The following is a 19,324-nucleotide window of genomic DNA, read 5'->3' as shown; positions in this document are numbered from 1 at the left end:
TCTGAAGTTGTGAGCCACACGAACAACAGACAAAGTGCATTATTCTCCCTCCGCTCACAGTATGTTCATAATGTCTGAGGTACTGGTCCAGCCAAGCCATCAGCTACAGGGATTGCTTTCTTATTGACTGTGCAGACAATCACCCATTCCATTATGGGTGGCGATATCATTTCTCCCCCTCGAGCTGGAGCAGAATAGGCAGTGAGATGGACAGTTTTCTCTTTCGATAAACAGAAAGACAGCAGATAATGAGAAACAGTGGCAAGGTCATCTCTTTCAAAAGATGTGGAAACACTCCATTTGGGGTGTTTCTTTTGTTTGAGGAAGAAGAGAGATGGCAGAGAAAGGGAAAAAAAACCTCTGCCACAAAAAGAGCAAAGAAATCCACCTACCATTCTTGTCCCGATATCACAGTCAATGCCATTGACCTGGGTATAGGCCAGCTTTGAATTTCTCTACTACCGGTAATAGAAGCCAACTAGTCTGTAAGGCAGACAGATCCAGCTTTAAAACCTGTCACTATACAGGTCAACAGGTAGCCAGAGTGAAGACAACTGATTACACTGGTTACCCAGCATTAACCACATTCACAGTGTCTATATATATATATATATATATATATATATATATATATATATATATATATATTCTCTTTTTTCAGCAGGGATTTGAACTTTGCACCTTTTGATTTCCTGTTAAATTATCTATACTCATCCATGTTGACTAAAACTACAATATAATTTCAGGGCTCTGGGGTTTAATATGTTTAATGTTTAATATAGTGGTTGTGATGCATGAGAAACTGAGAAGGAAAATCAACTAACTCATTGTTAATAGACACATTTTAAACAGCTGTCCTGGTCAGTACTGTTCCACATCAAATATCTTAGCCAAGCCACACACATTTTACATTTGTACACGCAGGCCACTGTAACCTTACATAAATAATTCTTTAACTTATCCACTCCATTGTACTTATTCAGGACCACACAGGCAAGCAGAATAAAATGAAGCCACACAGTACAATATGTTGTACATAGAGTAGAAAAGATTCATTGTTCATTGAGTAGCAAAGTGAATGTCTCTGTGATTAAATTCCATGTGTCACTGTTGAATGGGGTGAGTGGGTGTCTGTTCATCAGGCACCTCACCAGGTGTTTTTATCTGCTGTTCTGCCAGCATGTCTGTCAGCTTCATACCAAGCACAGGATCCCTGGTCTCTAGTGCCACCTGCAGGGGAATAAGCATAACACAAATCCCTTACTAAAACGACATTTTCAACACAGAAGATAACTTTCCAGACATAGTATAGCATGATGCACACAGTAATAAGTATTGAGGTTTTCACATTAACTCTTCAACACAAACATTCAACTCACCGAGGGACCACCCCTTCTCTTCAACACAAGTCCCTCTGCAAGGAGTGCTTTCCCAGTTGCCTCATACAGCTCTGACTCCTTAAGCTCTCCACGGCTCTCCAGCTCAGTGTATTTTTGTACGAATCTACACCGTAGGAAAATGTTTGTTAGCTGAATTATCTTAAATTCATAAAAAGTGTTTGCAATATATTCATGAATATCTGTGATAAAAAATAAAGAAATAAATCCTCCCCTGCATGAGTAACATCTCCATTAGAATAGAGTCTATGCTATGTAAATATATGATCACACCTTTGGCATGGTGAAATAAAGTTGGCTTTGGAGAGATCAAAAGCTCTGGGCCCGGTCCCATACATCTCGTAGAATTTCCTGAAATAGAAAAATGCTTGAAAACTTTTGAATAAAAGTTATTTTATTTTTCAAGTTTTGGTTCCCCACTTACGCTCGTATTTCATCCTCTCTGTAGAAGATGTCTGGAACGACCACCACTTTCTTCCCATACATCTTTGCTACTGGTTTCACATAGAGGGGTTCTCTCTTGGGAGGAAAGGCCTTGTACACGTCGTACCATATCGGCTTGTCCGACTGCTTGACGACTCCAGCGCGCATCAGATCTCTAACTCTGCAGTGGAGTTAGTGGATACTTCTATTATTCAGATTTTCTAGTAGCATTTCTTAAATCCACCTGCAACTCCACGCCTACGAATTGATTTTGCTGATAGAGCTTACTCAAAGACTGCTCTATTTTTTGTCTTTTTTTGTCATTTAGCAGATGCTCTAATGGGTTACTTAGCTACTTAGCTGATATTTGGAGTGGGATGGATGAGGACTAAAATATAAGAACACTACAATGCACACTGAAAATTAAAATGTGTATTGTCATGACATGGTCATATTAAACCTTTGTACAAATCCCGACACGTTTCAGCATCAACCTTCGTCAGGAAGTCAAAATATCCCTGGCCTGATAGGTAGAACTAGCTTGCACCAGCTATGTAGCAGCTGAACTGTGCAGAAAACAGGTCACACACAATTACACAATTAGGTAGCGTTAGTCAAATTGACAAATAAAAAATACTACCTAGTGTATGCGGGACTCCTAAGCTATTAATATCGTTGCTAGCCAGCAAAATTATCCAACCGACCTAATCTATCTGCCTGGCTAAACGCTACCTATTACTTTTAGGGCATAACTCATAAACTGGCTAGCTAACTTGCTTAAGTATAGGCGAATGATAACCTTGAGGTACTGGATCTCACAAGCTAGCTTTACAACCTGAGCCACATATAATTTTGCCTCTGGACAACCTACCGGGTGAAAACGGTCCCGAACTTCTCAAGTCGACTTCCAGCCATTATGAAATACTCAAAGATAGTACAGTAGATGGCTAACTTAAATCCCAAATATTTCTGTTCATTTTTGACACGCTATTATACGCCGCCTACCTTCTTCTTTGAATGCTCAATTTTAAGGTCAACTGGTTCATTACTGCCCTCAGCTGGTCTGGAGAAGGTAGCACGCTTTCGATTAAATTTAAAACGATAGCATTTTGAAGCTTACACTAGGCCAGGGGCGTTGTTAGACATAAAGCTCTACTGGGGCACAGGCCCCTATTCATATCCCTTTTTTTCTACCAAGCTTGCTGCGCGCAATGCACTACTAGGCTATAGAAACTCCCCTTGCTGAACCCCTTGTGTTGTCTTTGGGTCATTCTGACCCATCAGTCATTGTGACCCACCATCGTATTGCAAAAACTTTACCGGATACAAAAACAAAGCGGAGCATTTTCTTTTAACTTTTGGTCTGTCTCAGACCCCCCATATAGCGAAGGTTAAAAGAAAATGCTTTTTATTTGTTTTTGTATTGGGTAAAGTTGTCGCAACACAACAATAGTTGTGTCAATGCGTGTGCGCATATTTATTAGCATTTTTTTAGTGTGCATATTTTTTGCATTCATTTGAGCGCAAATACTGTTTTTTGAGCTTCATGTAATATTGTTTTTATGTTTTAGTCACAATAAGATGATCGGTAGGCGTATCATTTAGAAACTTTCTTTCGTTTTGTAATGTTTTCTTAGCCTACCTCAATTCTGACTTGTGTGCCGAGTGCGACACCTGGACGTCTGTGTGCACGCTGCAGTGGCTTTTTGACAAGCTCAGAAAATCGCGCTGTATGCGGGCATTGGTTTGTGTTTTTGGTTAAACTGCTTTGATTTTACAAGCGTTGATTGGGATACTGCGTTTATTTTTCCCGGATTATCCTGCACCAACATTTCTCCAGCATTGACTAACTGACTGTTCATCCCCAAAACAACATTTCTTCAGCAACACTAACCACTATGGTAAAGGTGAGAAAATAAACTGGAAAAAGCCCAGATCCCAGACACACCCCCACCACACCCCAAGTACAAAATGTTACCTTTGGCCAACATTCACCTGCAGCCAGGAACGAACACACCACTTTTGACATCTCAAGCACAACCACTAACAGTTATGCCAACTGAAAGCTTGCTGGTCATGGTACCGGCATTATTGAACAACATTACTTAACATTTTGAGCAGGTCATTCCTCAAACCAGACAAAAAGCTAAAATATGTCTAATATGCATTTATATATTGTTAAAGCATGTTTGAAACTTTTTAAACTATTATAAAGTATGAGATGCAAATTCATGTATCTGGTTGTGGAAGACCCTAACAATATCTGAGGATTTTTGTTTTGCCTCAGTACTTTTACATGCCCTGCAGAGGGGAAGCACAAGGGCTGCTGAAAGCTGGAATGTGCCTGCTTAGTTCAAATGGGTGTGTCTTGAACTCTGCCCAAGTTCTTTGTAATCGGAAGCAGTGGGAAGTGGGACAGGGGTCGAAACTGTCGAGTGCTGTTCTTCGACTCTCAATCTGACGCCTCACTGATATAAAAAGTTAAATGGAAACTTTTTTCATCATCACTGTCGTGTTGGTGTGTGTGTATGCGATTGTTTACAACATTGGTGTCAAAGGGGCATCATGTAAAAGCAAAGTCAAACTCCATGGAAAAACTGCCATAGTTACTGGTGAGTTTTAAAGTTTTAGTGTTATTTAAATTGTATTTTGAGTCACTTATGGCCAATATATTTAGGTTCACTCAATGGAGAATCAGTTATCAATCCAGAATTGTTTGTTCCAGGAAGTAACACAGGTATTGGGAAGACAACAGCTATTGACCTGGCCAAGAGAGGAGCCAGGGTGATTCTGGCCTGCCGCAGTAAGCAGAGGGGTGAGGCTGCTCTTGCTGAGATTAAGAAGGTAAGAAGATAGAGATTCTTTAATATGATGAATTTGGCCTGTTTTCTCACTTCTAGGCCATGTAATATGTTTGTGATTAATTATAGAAAAAAGTTAAGAATGATTTTTGTTCTACAGGAGAGTGGGAGCAACCAGGTGGTGTTCATGCAGCTGGATCTGGGGAGTCTGAAGTCTGTACGCTCCTTTGTTGAAACCTTCCTGAAGACTGAGCCTAGACTGGACCTGCTGATCAACAATGCAGGTTTGCAATGCAGGTTTAGAGTGGGTGAAGCATGGTAATATAATGTTATCTTCATGGTGAGGCGTGCCGGAGGTGGACTCAAATGCAGGGACAAAACACAATCCAATGGCAATAATAGTGTTTATAGTTAATTGCAATTCATGTAATTTTGTAAATGTTTATTTTGTCTAAGGGATCTACATGCAAGGCAAGACTGAGGATGGCTTAGGCATGATGTTTGGTGTTAACCACATCGGCCACTTCCTGTTGACCATCCTGCTGCTGGACCGTCTGAAGGAGTGTGGACCCAGTCGAGTGGTCAACGTGGCATCCACGTTTCATAATTTTGGCACCATCGATTTTAATTGTTTGAGCACTCATAGGGAGTTGGGGGTTGGCAACACAACAATCGATGACACAAAAATCTACAGCAACAGCAAGCTGTGCAACGTTCTCTTCACCCATGAGCTGGCAAAGAGGCTGAAGGGCACCAAGGTCACCTGCTACAGTCTACATCCAGGTTAGTTTTACCATAGTTGAAGCTTAACTAAATTAGATTGATCCTAAAACTTGCTTATTCCATGAAATGCAGTCTCATCCTTCTGTTAATATTTGTAAAACATGTACTTTTTCATTTTAAATCAGGCAAGCAAAGCTAAATTGATCAGTTTACAAATTTATGCAAACAACCCGAATTTTGTTTTCAATTCCATAGGTTCTATCAACACCGACCTGACCCGAGATGCCAAAATACTCGCCATGCTGTTGAAGCCCATTACTATGCTTTTCTTCAAGACCCCGGTACAGGGGTCCCAGACCACTCTCCACTGTGCCCTCCAGGAGGGCTTGGAGCCCCTGAGTGGACGCTACTTCTCCAACTGTACGGTTAGAGACGTGTATGCCAAGGCCAAAGATGACGCTGTGGCTAAGAAGCTCTGGGAAGTGAGCGAGACTCTGTGTGGCCTGTCATAAGAAATTCACCATGACTCAGCTGTATTTGACTGTAAAGAACAGAGAAAAATTTGTTTTGCTTTGTTCCCATTGTTTTTAATTTGTCTTCTAGATTACATTTTATATTACAATTTGTTGTAATTTTCTAAGTACTGTTGTTACAGTAAAATACATGCTATTAACAACATTGACTTTTTCATTATTGCGAGGCAGTTTATAAAAGCCACATGTCTACGTTGTGTTATCTTTCTACAAAAATAAGATGAAATGTGTGAATTGTTTCTGTGGGCTTATGCAGAATAATTTTTGCAGAATATGCTATTATAGGAGCAGGTAATTACTTTACTGTTGTCCATCCAAAGACCTACAGGTTCCTCAAGAGTATTATAAAGCATATAAAACATATATGAAACTGCAAAGAGTATGAAACTCAATATCTAAATTTACGAGCAGTTCTTTGGTTTTAGAAGAATGTAAGAACAAATGACAATTACAAAGTACTTTGCATTCCCTATAGAAGGTAAACACAAAGGCTGTGTAAGTATGCTGGACTGCGCCTGTGCTGTGTAAACATGCTGGACTGCGCCTGTGCAATCCAAATACTGTAGGCATGTCTTGGAACATTTCCCATTAAAGAGAAAGTGGTACATTACCGTGAGCCAGAACTGAACTGCTGCCTTGATTCTCCATTGGGTGTCTCACTCACACAGAAAGCCTAATGGAAACCTTTTTTCTTGTTGTGGCAGTGTTGGTGTGTGTATATGCGGTCATTTATAAAGTTTGTGTCGAAGGCAAATCATGTCAAAGCAATGTCAAACTTCATGGAAAAACGGTCATTATTACTGGTGAGTGAGCTTTAATTATTTTAAAATAATAGTCTAAGCACAGTATAGGCCTACTGTATTCATTTTGAGCATTTTAGCACCATTTCGCTAGTTTGTGGAAATCCATGCGCCAGAGACTGGTACAAGTCAAGTATTTCATATACACTCAGCTTGTGCTTGGTTAGGACATTAATCATGATCAACTTTGTGTTTTCCCTGTGAATGGAACATTTTTGTTCTTTGCCACAACAATAACATTTTGTTTATTTTGGTGCTTTTGTTCAGGTTTGCTCCATAATGAACCAAATAATAAATAAAGCTGAATTGTTTGTTCCAGGGAGTAACACAGGTATTGGGAAGACAACAGCTATTGACCTGGCCAAGAGAGGAGCCAGGGTGATTCTGGCCTGCCGCAGTAAGCAGAGGGGTGAGGCTGCTCTTGCTGAGATTAAGAAGGTAAGAAGATGGAGATTCTTTAATATGATGAATTTGGCCTGTTTTCTCACTTCGAGGCTATTTAAGATGTTTGTGATTGTTTATAGATTAAAGAAAAATTATGAATGATTTTTGTTCTACAGGAGAGTGGGAGCAACCAGGTGGTGTTCATGCAGCTGGATCTGGGGAGTATGAAGTCTGTACGCTCCTTTGTTGAAACCTTCCTGAAGACTGAGCCTAGACTGGACCTGCTGATCAACAATGCAGGTTTGTAATGCAGGTTTGGAGTGGGTGAAGCATGGTAATATAATGTTATCTTCATGGTGAGGAGTGCCGGAGGTGGACTCAAATGCAGGGACAAAACACAATCCGAGAAAACCAAAATATGTTTACTAAACAAAGTACTCAGGAACACATGGAAAAACTCAAAACAACAAACTGACAAGGACTGACAACAGCAGCAGACATATATACAGAGGGCAGGGTGATCTCAGTAGACCACCGCTGACTGATTGGAAGCAGATACAGGTGTGCATGGAACCAGAAACCAGGGGAGAGACATACAACAAGGACTGGAACACACCTAAGGAGACTGAACGAAAACACTAGCGACAGGGAAAACAAGAAGAACTGAAGAATAACCGTACTGTGGCAATAATAGTGTTTATATTTCATTGCAATTAACGTAATTTTAATGTTGTTTATTTTGTCTAAGGGATCTACATGCAAGGCAAAACTGAGGATGGCTTAGGCATGATGTTTGGTGTTAACCACATCGGCCCCTTCCTGTTGACCATCCTGCTCCTGAACCGTCTGAAGGAGTGTGGACCCAGTCGAGTGGTCAACGTGGCATCCACGTTTCATAATTTTGGCACCATTGATTTTAATTGTTTGAGCACTCACAAGGAGTTGGGGGTTGGCAACACAACAATCGATGACACAAAAATCTACAGCAACAGCAAGCTGTGCAACGTTCTCTTCACCCATGAGCTGGCAAAGAGACTGAAGGGCACCAAGGTCACCTGCTACAGTGTTCATCCAGGTTAGTTTGACCAGTTTAAGCTTGACTAAATTAGATTGATCCTAAACCTAGCTTATTCCATGAAATGCTTGGCGAGTACACCAGTCTCATCTTTCTGTTACTATCTGTTACTTTTTTGTTTTAAATTTAATCTGGAAGCAAAGCTAAAATTATCAGTTTATTAATTCATGTAAACAACCCTAATCCAAATCTGGTTTTCAATTCCATAGGTTCTATCAACACCGACCTGACCCGAGATGCCAAAATACTCGCCAAGCTGTTGAAGCCCATTACTATGCTTTTCTTCAAGACCCCGGTACAGGGGTCCCAGACCACTCTCCACTGTGCCCTCCAGGAGGGCTTGGAGCCCCTGAGTGGACGCTACTTCTCCAACTGTACGGTTAGAGACGTGTATGCCAAGGCCAAAGATGACGCTGTGGCTAAGAAGCTCTGGGAAGTGAGCGAGACTCTGTGTGGCCTGTCATAAGAAATTCACCATGACTCAGCTGTATTTGACTGTAAAGAACAGAGAAAAAATTGTTTTGCTTTGTTCCCATTGTTTTTAATTTGTCTTCTAGATTACATTTTATATTACCATTTGTTGTAATTACTAAAACAAGTTAAAAAGTACTGTTATTACAGTAAAATACATGCTATTAACAAAATTGACTTTTTCATTATTGCGATGCAGTTTATAAAAGCCACATGTCTACGTTGTGTTATCTTTCTACAAAAATAAGATGAAATGTGTGAATTGTTTCTGTGGGCTTTTGCAGAATAATTTGTGCAGAGTATGCAATTATAGGAGCAGGTAATTACTTTACTGTTGTCCATCCAAAGACCTACAGGTTCCTCAAGAGTATTATAAAGCATATAAAACATATATGAAACTGCAAAGAGTATGAAACTCAATATCTAAATTCACGAGCAGTTCTTTGGTTTTAGAAGAATATAAGAACAAATGACAGTTACAAAGTACTTTGCATTCCCTGCAGAAGGCTAGCACAAAGGCTGTGTAAACATGCTGGACTGCGTCTGTGCAATCCAAATACTGTAGGCGTGTCGTGAACTTTCCCCATTAAAGAGAGAGTGGAGCATTACTGTGAGCCAGAACTGAACTGCTGCCTTGATTCTCCATCGGGTGTCTCACTCACACAGAAAGCCTAATGGAAACCTTTTCTCTTGTTGTGGCAGTGTTGGTGTGTGTATATGCGGTCATTTATAAAGTTTGTGTCAAAGGCAAATCATGTCAAAGCAATGTCAAACTTCATGGAAAAACTGTCATTATTACTGGTGAGTAAGCTTTTATTATTTTGAAATAATAGTCTCAGCACAGTATAGGCCTACTGTATTCATTTTGAGCATTTTGGCACCATTTCGCTAGTTTGTGGAAATCCATGAGCCAGAGACTGGTACAAGTCAAGTATTTCATATACACTCAGATTGTGCTTGGTTAGGACATTTTGTTCTTTGCAACAACAACAACAACATTTTGTTTATTTTGGTGCTTTTGTTCAGATTTACTCCGTAATGAACCAAATCATGAATAACGTTGATTTGTTTGTACCAGGGAGTAACACAGGTATTGGGAAGACAACAGCTATTGACCTGGCCAAGAGAGGAGCCAGGGTGATTCTGGCCTGCCGCAGTAAGCAGAGGGGTGAGGCTGCTCTTGCTGAGATTAAGAAGGTAAGAAGATGGACATTTTAACACAGAACCCTTGTGTAGGCATTTTAATATTTGTACACATTCAGGCTAAACAGATATTAGAGCAAAGTCATGAGGGATATTTGGTCTGCAGGAGAGTGGGAGCGACAGGGTAGTGTTCATGCAGCTGGATCTGGGGAATATGAAGTCTGTGCGCTCCTTTGTTGAAATCTTCCTGAAGACTGAACCTAGACTGGATCTGCTGATCAACAATGCAGGTTTGCCTTGGATTTAATCATTGTGTATTGTTCTTTGAGATGGAAAATAGTAACCTTTTTGTTTTAACCAAGGGATTGTCATGGAAGGAAAAACCGAGGACGGTTTGGGCATGATGTTTGGTGTTAACCACATCGGCCCCTTCCTGTTGACCATCCTGCTCCTGAACCGTCTGAAGGAGTGTGGACCCAGTCGAGTGGTCAACGTGGCTTCAGCAGCTCACAATGCGGGGCATATTGACTTCAACTGCATGAGCACTCACAAAGATCTAGGGGTCGGCAGCTCATTTCTGGATGTTATGAACATCTACAGCAACAGCAAACTGTGTAATGTTCTCTTCACCCATGAGCTGGCAAAGAGACTGAAGGGCACCAAGGTCACCTGCTACAGTCTACATCCAGGTTATTAAGCATAATGTCTAACTAAATTAGATTTCATTTGATTGGACCCCATCCCGTTAAATGGTTGTTGAGAACAAGTCTTCTCTTTTTGCTTTTAATTTTACTCTAGAAGCAATACAAAGTAGAATACTTCTCTAATGTGAGTGACCAACCCAAATCCATGTATTTTCTTGACCTCCCTTAGGTGCCATTAACACCGAACTGACCCGGAACGCCAAAATGTTAGCCATTCTGATGAAGCCCATTACTATGCTTTTCTTCAAGACCCCGGTACAGGGGTCCCAGACCACTCTCCACTGTGCCCTCCAGGAGGGCTTGGAGCCCCTGAGTGGACGCTACTTCTCCAACTGTACGGTTAGAGACGTGTATGCCAAGGCCAAAGATGACGCTGTGGCTAAGAAGCTCTGGGAAGTGAGCGAGACTCTGTGTGGCCTGTCATGAGAAACTTTTACTATGACTTATGCTTTTCACTAAGGATTCAATGATTGATCAAATGACATTTTTGTCAGCATCTAATATCTGAAAGGTTACTTAACATGATTTTTTGTTGGAATTTTGCCTAATCTCGCCGACAACCAGTTGTCTACATCACCTGTACTACATTATCAATGTTCATGTTAATGCTTGATTCATGCTGTGAATCAAATACACCCTTGATTGAACTACAGCACATTAGATAAGCCTAAACTTGAACAATGGGTTAGTGAGGTAAAGGGCAATTCAGAGGTAGCATGTAAGCATTACCACTCATGATGATAGCATGGTTTGTTTTTTCTGTGACTAGCTGTTTCAGTATTGCTAGCCAAATTTACACAGGAAGGGGACAGTCTCAGTCTTTGATACTACTACTACTTGATATGACACGAGCGATTGCGTGTGCCTGTTTAAGGCTGAATATATAATAGGCCCTACTGTGATACATTTATTTGTTTGTGTTTGTAGACCTAAGAGTTATTATAATTCCACAAACATCTTCACTGTTTGCAGGCGACAGTATGAATGTGGCCATGAACAAGACTAGGAAGTGAATTACTACACTTCCTTCATTAAAAATCTGTTTGTAAAAGATCGAGTTTTGTCGTGTGTGAGCAGAGTCAGTGAGCCGACAATGTGACAATTAGCAGACTTTTCGTCAATGACTGAGTTTGTTACTAAATTCGGACAGTTCCTGACCGTATCCTTAAATCACTGATTATAACTCACGGACACGGCAAGCGGTATTTAGCTAAACTATAGGTCCCCTACGCGAAATGCGTTCATGCTTTGTTGCCTACATGCAAGCTCCACAATTGACTCGAAAATGAAAGTGATTAGCATTCACTGTAAAGGAGGAGTAGGCTATGTGTTAAAAACAATTTCAAATCCCATTACGAGGGCGTGAAAACGAAGACAAACGGTAAAGTTCGAACTTTTATGGACGGCAATAATCAGTGCACATCGACGCAAATTGAAATTATAAGAATATCTTGGATCTATGTAGTTAATGACAAATTGCTTTTACCTTAGTTGGGATTTGAACATTTAGATATCTTTGTCACTTCCACATAGGTCTGAGAAAGAGACGATGTCTCTCAAACGAGAAATAAACAGTCCTATCATAGACTTTCCACCTGAGAAGAGAGTCAAGTTTGTGGGAGTACAAAAAAGCTCCAGAGAAGAATGTCTTGCATTCCCAAGGTGAGGACCGAGGATGTTGATCACAACTCAATGTACTTGTATATCTTTGACACTGTTTGGCATGTACATTGCTGCTATAGCCTGTGTAATACTTGAAACCTTACCCCTACTGGGTCTACTCACTCACCTTACCCCTTTACCCACAACTATATATACACCAAAACATAATTGTATGGTAAACAATGTGGATATAAAAACATCTATCAAAGTGTAGTGTAGAAAAGATCAGTCCCCTGATCCGTGGTGTATGTCAACAATGAGGCACATGTCGATGGATAAACTGCAACACTTTAGGAGGAAACGTTTCCACTTATTTTCATTTGAAAAATGTTTTGATAACTGTGTTGAGGTCCGTGTTAAGAAGCAATTATAACAACTAACCCATAATATTGAATTTACTAGGCCATTTATTGCCAATGTTGGCATATTTGTATGCATTTTAGTGTCAAGCAGGAGATTGTAGAGTCCCCTGATCCCAGGTGTATGTCCACCAAGAGCAACCTATCAATGGATAAGTCATTTCACAAAGGAGGAAACCTAAAGTAAGTAAATACATACAAACTTGATTGGACTAACCTCATCTGTATGTTAACAAAAACAACTGTTTTGGGGAACAGTACAAGGTCTAGCCTACAATCTTATTTCATCAGATGGATATTTTTGTTGCATTATTAAACAGGAAAGAAAATCCTATGTCCAGTGGGAGATCTGTGACAAGTGACAAATCAAAGGACACACCACTAGACTCAAGAGTAAGAGGCACTCTTCTGGTAACAAGGTGATTTTTTTTTTCTTTAAATTTTTTTTGCATGTTATTGTCAGAACCTACACAAACTAATGGAAATATGTATATCTATGTTCAGCAAGTTGTACATATACAATATAACAAACTACTACTACAGGTAACTCTCTCTTCCTTTTATGCCTCGGTTCTACAGTGCTCAGGCTTACACAGAGCCCAAGGATATGGTCTGTGATTTCTGTCTGAACGAGAAGGTCAGTGCAGTGAAAACCTGTCTCACCTGTAGCTGCTCCTATTGTGAGATCCATGTCAGGCAGCACTATACAATTCCAGCACTGCAGAAACATGTACTGGCTGAGGTGTCTGGGGATAGAGGTCACATGGACCAGGACCAGAGAGGTCACATGAATCGGGACCAGAGAGGTCACGTGGACAAGGACCAGAGAGGTCACATGGGAACAGCTGGTACACCACGGACTAGCAGAGTGGTCAGCACATACACTGTACATACACCTGTAGACTGAGGCCAAGTAGAGTTATCTTTGCTATTGAGATTAAAAAAACGCAGGCTCCACAATCAACAAAATGAAACCCATAATTAATGTAGACAAATATTTACTGACACAACTTGGGGATAAGACAGCAATATATTTACATTTTTAAACTTCTTGCTCTATGCCTTTTTACGAAATTTTAGAACGTATGCAGCTTAATTTAAATCTATTTTAGTATCATCTAATAGTAGTTCGATAAAGTCAAATCATCTTGTTAAATAATATGACCCTGGGTGAACAGCATGTATGTTAACAGTTTTTGTATTTGAGTACTGAGTGTCATTTTCTTTTCAAGAGTGAGACTGTGAGCTTATCACGAAAATACCCTAAGAAGAAGAAGTCAGGTTTGAGTGAGCTGGAGATGATAAAACATCGAATCAAAAAGTTGGAAAAAAAGAACCGTAAGCTGAAGAACATCTCAAAGATCAAGTCAAACCTGGAAAGAGAGGTCATTCAACTCAAACTTGAAAAAGATGCGCTCAATAAAGAGAATACTAAACTGAAACAGGAGGCCAGTTTTGGGAGTTTGCTGAGGAACATAAATATGTCTATACAGGAATGTAGTGGTGAGTACGACTAAGATTACATCATTATGATTGTGTAATAGATTGTGTAATAGAAAATAGATAACACTTATATGCATGTTCTGTCAGGACGGGCTTGCTTGCAGAAGGAAAGAGGGAGTAGAACAAATCCGAGGGATGCGGATGATTATTCGGATGATTATTCTAGATCTGGTGATGGAGAAGGGTCCGAAAAGGATGATTCTCAATCAGAGGATGGAGGAGAAGGATCTGAAGAGCAATATTCAAGATCAGAGGATTTACAGGCATCACAGGATGAGTCAGAAGAGGGATATTTGAATGAAGAGGAGAATGATGATGATGACGATGATGATGTTGATGATGATGGTAGTGGATCAGACGAAGAGGCATCACAGGGTCAAAATTATTGTGATGATTATGATGATGATGACAACTATGACAGTGGATCGGACTATGAGGATGATGATTATGACGAATATTACTTCTAATACTGACTTCTTGAAGATAAAAGATGGTAAGCAGGTGGTAGAGGAGTGGTACATGAGAGGATGATGATGATGATCATCATCTGCATTTGCGGATCCAAGGAGTGTCAAGTTGACAAAAGAGACTTGGCGCCCAAATCTTCCCATGCTAAAATATATAATTTGTTACATTATAGTACATTTAATTCAATAATATTAATTGTATTATTAAGTGACATTCTGTCATTCTAAATGGCCTTAATTAATCAAAGAAAATGCTATTAATAAAAAATATATGTGATTTTATGAGTTTTATAAGGTAATGTATACTACTTCATGTATTTTACATACTGTTCTATTTCAGATTAACCTAATCAAAGTTCATCTGAAACTTTATTCTTGTCCACAACAATAAAATAATTGACAAAATGAACGACATACAGGCAATAATTTTTGTATCTTATTTATCAACATTGTCATATCTGTGTGTTCTTTAATAATCCATTCTTCAGCAGACATTGTAGCTGCATGAAGCATCATTCCAGTCCAACTATCTAGCAAATCCATTTTCCGGTATGTATACTCATTTATATTTAGACTTGCTGATATGTTTTGGTTAATCTCCTTTAAGAAGCCACCAAATTAAATTGCCTCCATGACACCCTACAAATATCTCATATGGCAAGGGGCCTTGTCACTGTAGGTGAAAACTTAAAGATCCGCCACTGTGGGGCAGAAGAGAAAACGAGAGATTGATATTTTTATTTTAATAATAGTTTGTAGTTAGATTTGATATCTTAATACCTAACATTTTACCTAGGCTATTGTTGTCATTGTTACTTACTAGCAATATTAAGAGTGATTGGAGGAGTATTTGTTATATGGTGTAATCAACAAATGTACAGCAGGATGTAAAAATCATCATTCAATCATCGATCATTGAAAGTTATCCTCTTGTGTTTTGGTGGTTATTAATTCTGAAAAAGGCACGAAACTGACATCTAGTGGAGAAAGAAATTCGGCAGGTAAACCCGGAAGTACAAAACTTACAACAGTTACAGTCGTTGTGTGCTGCCGTGTGCTAATGATGTCAGTTTTAATACCTATTCTGGGGCTAGGAATTGTGCTGTATGTAATCGTTTATTACAACATGTTTAAGGGATCCCGATGCACGAGTTCTGCAACCCTGAAAGGGAAGACGGCGATTGTGACAGGTTTGATTAATTAATGTCGATACTGAAGGCTGATAAAGACGACAATTCACTATAGTCGTATTGAATTCCCCCCAAATTCTGTGTTCACTAAGCATTTTAGATTATGAAATAAACGTATGCAAAGTATGTCTTCCACTGAGTAGCGTACGGTGTGACATTCCCTCTAGGGAGCAACACTGGCATTGGCAAGACAACTGCTTTGGAATTGGCCAAGCGAGGAGCGAGGGTCATTCTAGCATGCCGCAATAAAGAGAGGGCTGAGGCTGCTGCCTACGACATCAGGAAGGTAAGAATAAAAACATCTGCTGAATAAAAATATATAAAGACGAAAGCATCTGCCGAATACAAATATATGAAGACGATGTGGTCATGGGCGTATCTAGCCTTATTTTGAAAAGTTTAAATTAGCCATCCCCAAAAAAAATTAATAAAAAGAAAATGTTTTTTTTTTCTTAATATTTTAAATCTAAATGTATTAATTTATCTTCCTAAAACCCACTAGAGGACACTATTTAGAAGGATATTTTCAAAAATGTCTTCTGGGGGACATGCCCCCAGACCCCCCTAGTTTTGTCACAGGAAAAATAATAAGTTTTATCAAGGGGGCTTAGCCCCCCCAAGAGTGGGAACGTTGATTCGCTCCTGGATGTGGTAGTGAATACTACAACGGGGTTTTCCCACTCTGGTTCAGGAGAGCCACCATCCTGTAGGGTTTTGGTCTAATCTTTGTTTAAACTAACCTCTTTCAGCATGGCTTGAAAAGGTAGCCTTCATTATGATTATGTTATTCAATCTTTTCTGTACGTGATTATCTATCCTCCAGGAGAGTGGAAGCGCCCATGTGGTGTTCATGCAGCTGGATCTGGGGAGTCTGAAGTCTGTGCGCTCCTTTGTTGAAACCTTCCTGAAGACTGAGCCTAGACTGGACCTGCTGATCAACAATGCAGGTGTGTCTGCTTTATTCTAGTTAATATAAAGACATTTCAACATCAGCAAGTAAGCTGTTAAACTCAAGATGACCTTTCAGAGCTCTTTGGTTCCTAAACAATGATTTACAATTGACACATTGAGGGTCTAGAAAGGCTCTTTAATGATATCTAGAAGAATCAGCATTCAACCAGTTATTTGACCACAAAATGTGTCCCCCTCACTCAGGGATGATGGGTCCAGGCCGCACAGAGGACGGTTTCGGCATGGCCTTTGGTGTCAACCACCTAGGTCACTTCCTGCTGACCAATCTGCTACTGGAGCGGTTGAAGCAGTGCAGTCCTAGTCGAGTGGTCAACGTGGCGGCTCTTCTCCACCGCCTGGGCACCATTGACTTTTCCCTTCTTGGTGCCACCAAGGACCTGGTGCCAGGCCAGTCTAACTGGCACAACATCAGGGCCTATTGCAACAGCAAGCTGTGTAACATACTCTTCACCAGGGAGCTGGCCAACCGCCTGGAGGGCACTAGTGTAACCACTTACAGCCTCCACCCAGGTTAGTGGCTACAGTTGGTCATAATCTAAGTATGGTAAGATTGCTACATCATTGCTACTTTCTTGCTTATTCTCATTCATGTTTTTTTTTGTATATTGAAAGGCATTATACAAATGCAATATATTGTACTATAAATCACGATTATATTTTTCCAGTCTTGTAAAATAGCAAAATACTGATGAATAAGCATTAATACAACATATTATAATTTATAAATTGCTAAGAAGCTTCATGTTCTCATTGACAGGAGTCATCTATACAGAAATTCTTCGAAACATGAGCTGGTGGCTGCAAGTTCTGATGGTACCCCTTGCTAAGCTCTTCTTCCTTGATTTGGAAGGGGGTGCCCAGACCACACTGCACTGTGCCCTCCAGGAGGGCCTGGAGCCCCTCAGCGGACGCTACTTCTCTTCCTGTGCCCTACAGGAAGTTGGAGCTAAGGGGCGGGACGACGCCCTGGCCAGAAAGCTGTGGGAAGTGAGTGAGAGGTTAAGCGGCCTATGCTGAGAGACTCTGAGCACCGGTACAAAAAGAACAGATATCAAAGGATGGTCATAAAATTACGTGTTTAATTTATACTATACATAGTATAGATTTGTTTGAGCAATACAGTGATACTTTATAATTACACCAATATTGTTCACTAATATCGTTCACTAGCTCTCTGGTACTGTGCCTTGAATTCTCCTCCTCCTACACAAGTATATAATCATGGCACTTCATAAGCACAACTAATCAGAGGCAACTTTTATAGCTTAGTTTACTAGCAATGCTTCCATCTGGGAAGCTACTATTTCTGAAAAAATAAAAAATAAATTGCAGTAAAAGTCATATTGGTTATATTAGTTTCAGAGCTAAATTAATATCTTGGGTGAATAACATGTTACGAAATGAGAAAATCATAACTTTTGAGTGTTGAGTTCTGGAGCTCTGTCAATTGGAAATTGTCCTTCTTTACAGTTCCAATATGCCTTATGTTACAGGTTTAATTAGAATACTAAGTGTTTGTTTAAGTTTGACAGTAGTTATCATTTGATGTCTGCTGACCTTATGATAATCAGTTGCTTCACCATAACCAAATATTTGTTGTTTGTAACGGAAGTTATGTTTATTTTTTTATTTTTCATGTACTAAACTCTGTGTTACATTGTTAATAATTGTAAGTGCACCTGCTGCAGCAAGTTAAGTGTGAAAAGCATTGTTGCAAAGAAGTGCTGTGGCACCATGATGACGTGTGAATCGTTCACATTTACAACACATTCACTATTCAGATCCTTCGCTATACTATGCAGCAGCAGGAAACACAGCTACTGACTGAACATAATCAGTGCCGTATTTGAAACACAGCATGCTTTCTATGTGCAGTACAAGAACAATAACCTTTGCATTAGGAAAGTACTTGGTATTGGGCATTATGTTGGTATTGTGTTTTCTTGTTTCTTATATGTAGGTATGGAATGTTATTGTTAGTTATTTTGATAAGAGTTTACAACTTTCAATAAATCTTCCATTAGCATCTGTTCATGGGTTTCAATTCAGATTGGCCAAAATGTCATTATAAACTATAGTGAATAACAAAACCCATGCCGGTTATATTTATGTGTGGCACTGGGGGGCAGTAGTGCACCATCTCTACCTAAAACCCCAAACGCACCACGCTGCCTCCTCTTGCAGTTGTTTGTTTGGAGCAAGGTTGCCAAAGACCTTAACCCAGCTGGACCTATGGATTCTGTTCATTATGATCACTGATTATTAACACTGGTCAACTTGAAAGCAGGGTCAGTAGTGTGCGTTAAGAGCCACACTCTTGTAATTACTCAGCAAGAACAGTCTCTGGTTCTTAGTTCACCCCCCTACACTGTGTGGGGAAAGACTCATCTGCTATCGATTCTCATCTCGCTCTCTCTCCCTGCTCTTTCCTTCTCTCTTTCTCTCTCACTTATTGTATCTCTGCCCTCTAACTTTCTCTCTCTACATTAATGTCCTTGCTGTCTTTTCTCCCTCCAACTCTTCTTCCCTACCCCCATGTCCAAGGTGAAGAGAGAAACAGAGTGAGCACAAGCCTATGCAGAATCCCATTGTAGGGATATATATATATATATATATATATATATATATATATATATATATATATATATACCTGTATACATTCTCAAAAGTAAACCAAAGCCATTAAAATAAAAATAAGAACTGAATGAAGGAATGAA

At 39.8% G+C, this 19,324-nt stretch overlaps 5 protein-coding genes across 5 annotated transcripts; 4 read left to right on the top strand and 1 right to left on the bottom strand.

The window, feature by feature from the left end:
* Positions 1 to 751: 751 nt before the first annotated feature.
* On the bottom strand, positions 752 to 2,851 carry mrps23 (mitochondrial ribosomal protein S23). Its single transcript, XM_084674458.1, has 5 exons — positions 2,692 to 2,851; positions 1,822 to 2,001; positions 1,671 to 1,748; positions 1,380 to 1,503; positions 752 to 1,230 (listed from the first exon to the last, which is right to left on the bottom strand). The coding sequence occupies exons 1-5, from the start codon at positions 2,733 to 2,735 to the stop codon at positions 1,105 to 1,107; spliced, it is 552 nt and encodes a 183-aa protein (XP_084530584.1). The 5' UTR covers positions 2,736 to 2,851; the 3' UTR covers positions 752 to 1,104.
* Positions 2,852 to 4,170: 1,319 nt separating this feature from the next.
* Positions 4,171 to 6,463, top strand: LOC146257455 (dehydrogenase/reductase SDR family member 13-like). The gene is made up of 5 exons (XM_084674157.1): positions 4,171 to 4,432; positions 4,546 to 4,664; positions 4,782 to 4,905; positions 5,078 to 5,404; positions 5,600 to 6,463. The coding sequence occupies exons 1-5, from the start codon at positions 4,306 to 4,308 to the stop codon at positions 5,854 to 5,856; spliced, it is 954 nt and encodes a 317-aa protein (XP_084530283.1). The 5' UTR covers positions 4,171 to 4,305; the 3' UTR covers positions 5,857 to 6,463.
* A 54-nt stretch (positions 6,464 to 6,517) lies between these two features.
* On the top strand, positions 6,518 to 8,780 carry LOC146257454 (dehydrogenase/reductase SDR family member 13-like). Its single transcript, XM_084674155.1, has 5 exons — positions 6,518 to 6,680; positions 6,997 to 7,115; positions 7,238 to 7,361; positions 7,810 to 8,136; positions 8,346 to 8,780. The coding sequence occupies exons 1-5, from the start codon at positions 6,554 to 6,556 to the stop codon at positions 8,600 to 8,602; spliced, it is 954 nt and encodes a 317-aa protein (XP_084530281.1). The 5' UTR covers positions 6,518 to 6,553; the 3' UTR covers positions 8,603 to 8,780.
* A 246-nt stretch (positions 8,781 to 9,026) lies between these two features.
* LOC146257453 (dehydrogenase/reductase SDR family member 13-like) lies at positions 9,027 to 11,505 on the top strand. The gene is made up of 5 exons (XM_084674156.1): positions 9,027 to 9,408; positions 9,686 to 9,804; positions 9,917 to 10,040; positions 10,113 to 10,439; positions 10,624 to 11,505. Exons 1-5 carry the CDS (start codon positions 9,282 to 9,284, stop codon positions 10,878 to 10,880), a joined length of 954 nt encoding a protein of 317 aa, XP_084530282.1. The 5' UTR covers positions 9,027 to 9,281; the 3' UTR covers positions 10,881 to 11,505.
* A 1,733-nt stretch (positions 11,506 to 13,238) lies between these two features.
* LOC146257452 (dehydrogenase/reductase SDR family member 13-like) lies at positions 13,239 to 18,637 on the top strand. The gene is made up of 7 exons (XM_084674740.1): positions 13,239 to 13,323; positions 15,427 to 15,446; positions 15,581 to 15,635; positions 15,803 to 15,921; positions 16,459 to 16,582; positions 16,791 to 17,117; positions 17,365 to 18,637. The coding sequence occupies exons 1-7, from the start codon at positions 13,239 to 13,241 to the stop codon at positions 17,622 to 17,624; spliced, it is 990 nt and encodes a 329-aa protein (XP_084530866.1). The 3' UTR covers positions 17,625 to 18,637.
* The last annotated feature ends 687 nt before the right edge of the window (positions 18,638 to 19,324 follow it).

The sequence above is a fragment of the Hypomesus nipponensis genome, chromosome 15 (genome assembly GCF_054491055.1).
Source record: "Hypomesus nipponensis isolate SF chromosome 15, ASM5449105v1, whole genome shotgun sequence".
NCBI lineage: Eukaryota > Metazoa > Chordata > Actinopteri > Osmeriformes > Osmeridae > Hypomesus > Hypomesus nipponensis.
This window is presented reverse-complemented; position numbering and strand designations above follow the sequence as displayed.

What these genes read in the sequence shown, in the direction of transcription:
- mrps23 (XM_084674458.1), bottom strand. Translation starts at nt 2,735, where the DNA reads ATGGCTGGAAGTCGACTTGAGAAGTTCGGGACCGTTTTCACCCG. An exon ending in AGAGAGGATGAAATACGAGC is followed by an intron (nt 1,749 to 1,821) that starts GTAAGTGGGGAA and finishes TTTCTATTTCAG; the next exon opens with GAAATTCTACGAGATGTATG. An exon ending in AGAGAAGGGGTGGTCCCTCG is followed by an intron (nt 1,231 to 1,379) that starts GTGAGTTGAATG and finishes ATTCCCCTGCAG; the next exon opens with GTGGCACTAGAGACCAGGGA.
- LOC146257455 (XM_084674157.1), top strand. Translation starts at nt 4,306, where the DNA reads ATGGAAACTTTTTTCATCATCACTGTCGTGTTGGTGTGTGTGTATGCG. An exon ending in CCTGCTGATCAACAATGCAG is followed by an intron (nt 4,906 to 5,077) that starts GTTTGCAATGCA and finishes ATTTTGTCTAAG; the next exon opens with GGATCTACATGCAAGGCAAG. An exon ending in CTGCTACAGTCTACATCCAG is followed by an intron (nt 5,405 to 5,599) that starts GTTAGTTTTACC and finishes TCAATTCCATAG; the next exon opens with GTTCTATCAACACCGACCTG.
- LOC146257454 (XM_084674155.1), top strand. Translation starts at nt 6,554, where the DNA reads ATGGAAACCTTTTTTCTTGTTGTGGCAGTGTTGGTGTGTGTATATGCG. An exon ending in AAAAACGGTCATTATTACTG is followed by an intron (nt 6,681 to 6,996) that starts GTGAGTGAGCTT and finishes TGTTTGTTCCAG; the next exon opens with GGAGTAACACAGGTATTGGG. An exon ending in CTCTTGCTGAGATTAAGAAG is followed by an intron (nt 7,116 to 7,237) that starts GTAAGAAGATGG and finishes TTTGTTCTACAG; the next exon opens with GAGAGTGGGAGCAACCAGGT.
- LOC146257453 (XM_084674156.1), top strand. Translation starts at nt 9,282, where the DNA reads ATGGAAACCTTTTCTCTTGTTGTGGCAGTGTTGGTGTGTGTATATGCG. An exon ending in TCTGCTGATCAACAATGCAG is followed by an intron (nt 10,041 to 10,112) that starts GTTTGCCTTGGA and finishes GTTTTAACCAAG; the next exon opens with GGATTGTCATGGAAGGAAAA. An exon ending in CTGCTACAGTCTACATCCAG is followed by an intron (nt 10,440 to 10,623) that starts GTTATTAAGCAT and finishes GACCTCCCTTAG; the next exon opens with GTGCCATTAACACCGAACTG.
- LOC146257452 (XM_084674740.1), top strand. Translation starts at nt 13,239, where the DNA reads ATGGACCAGGACCAGAGAGGTCACATGAATCGGGACCAGAGAGGTCAC. An exon ending in AGGTCACATGGGAACAGCTG is followed by an intron (nt 13,324 to 15,426) that starts GTACACCACGGA and finishes ACTGACATCTAG; the next exon opens with TGGAGAAAGAAATTCGGCAG. An exon ending in GAAGACGGCGATTGTGACAG is followed by an intron (nt 15,636 to 15,802) that starts GTTTGATTAATT and finishes CATTCCCTCTAG; the next exon opens with GGAGCAACACTGGCATTGGC.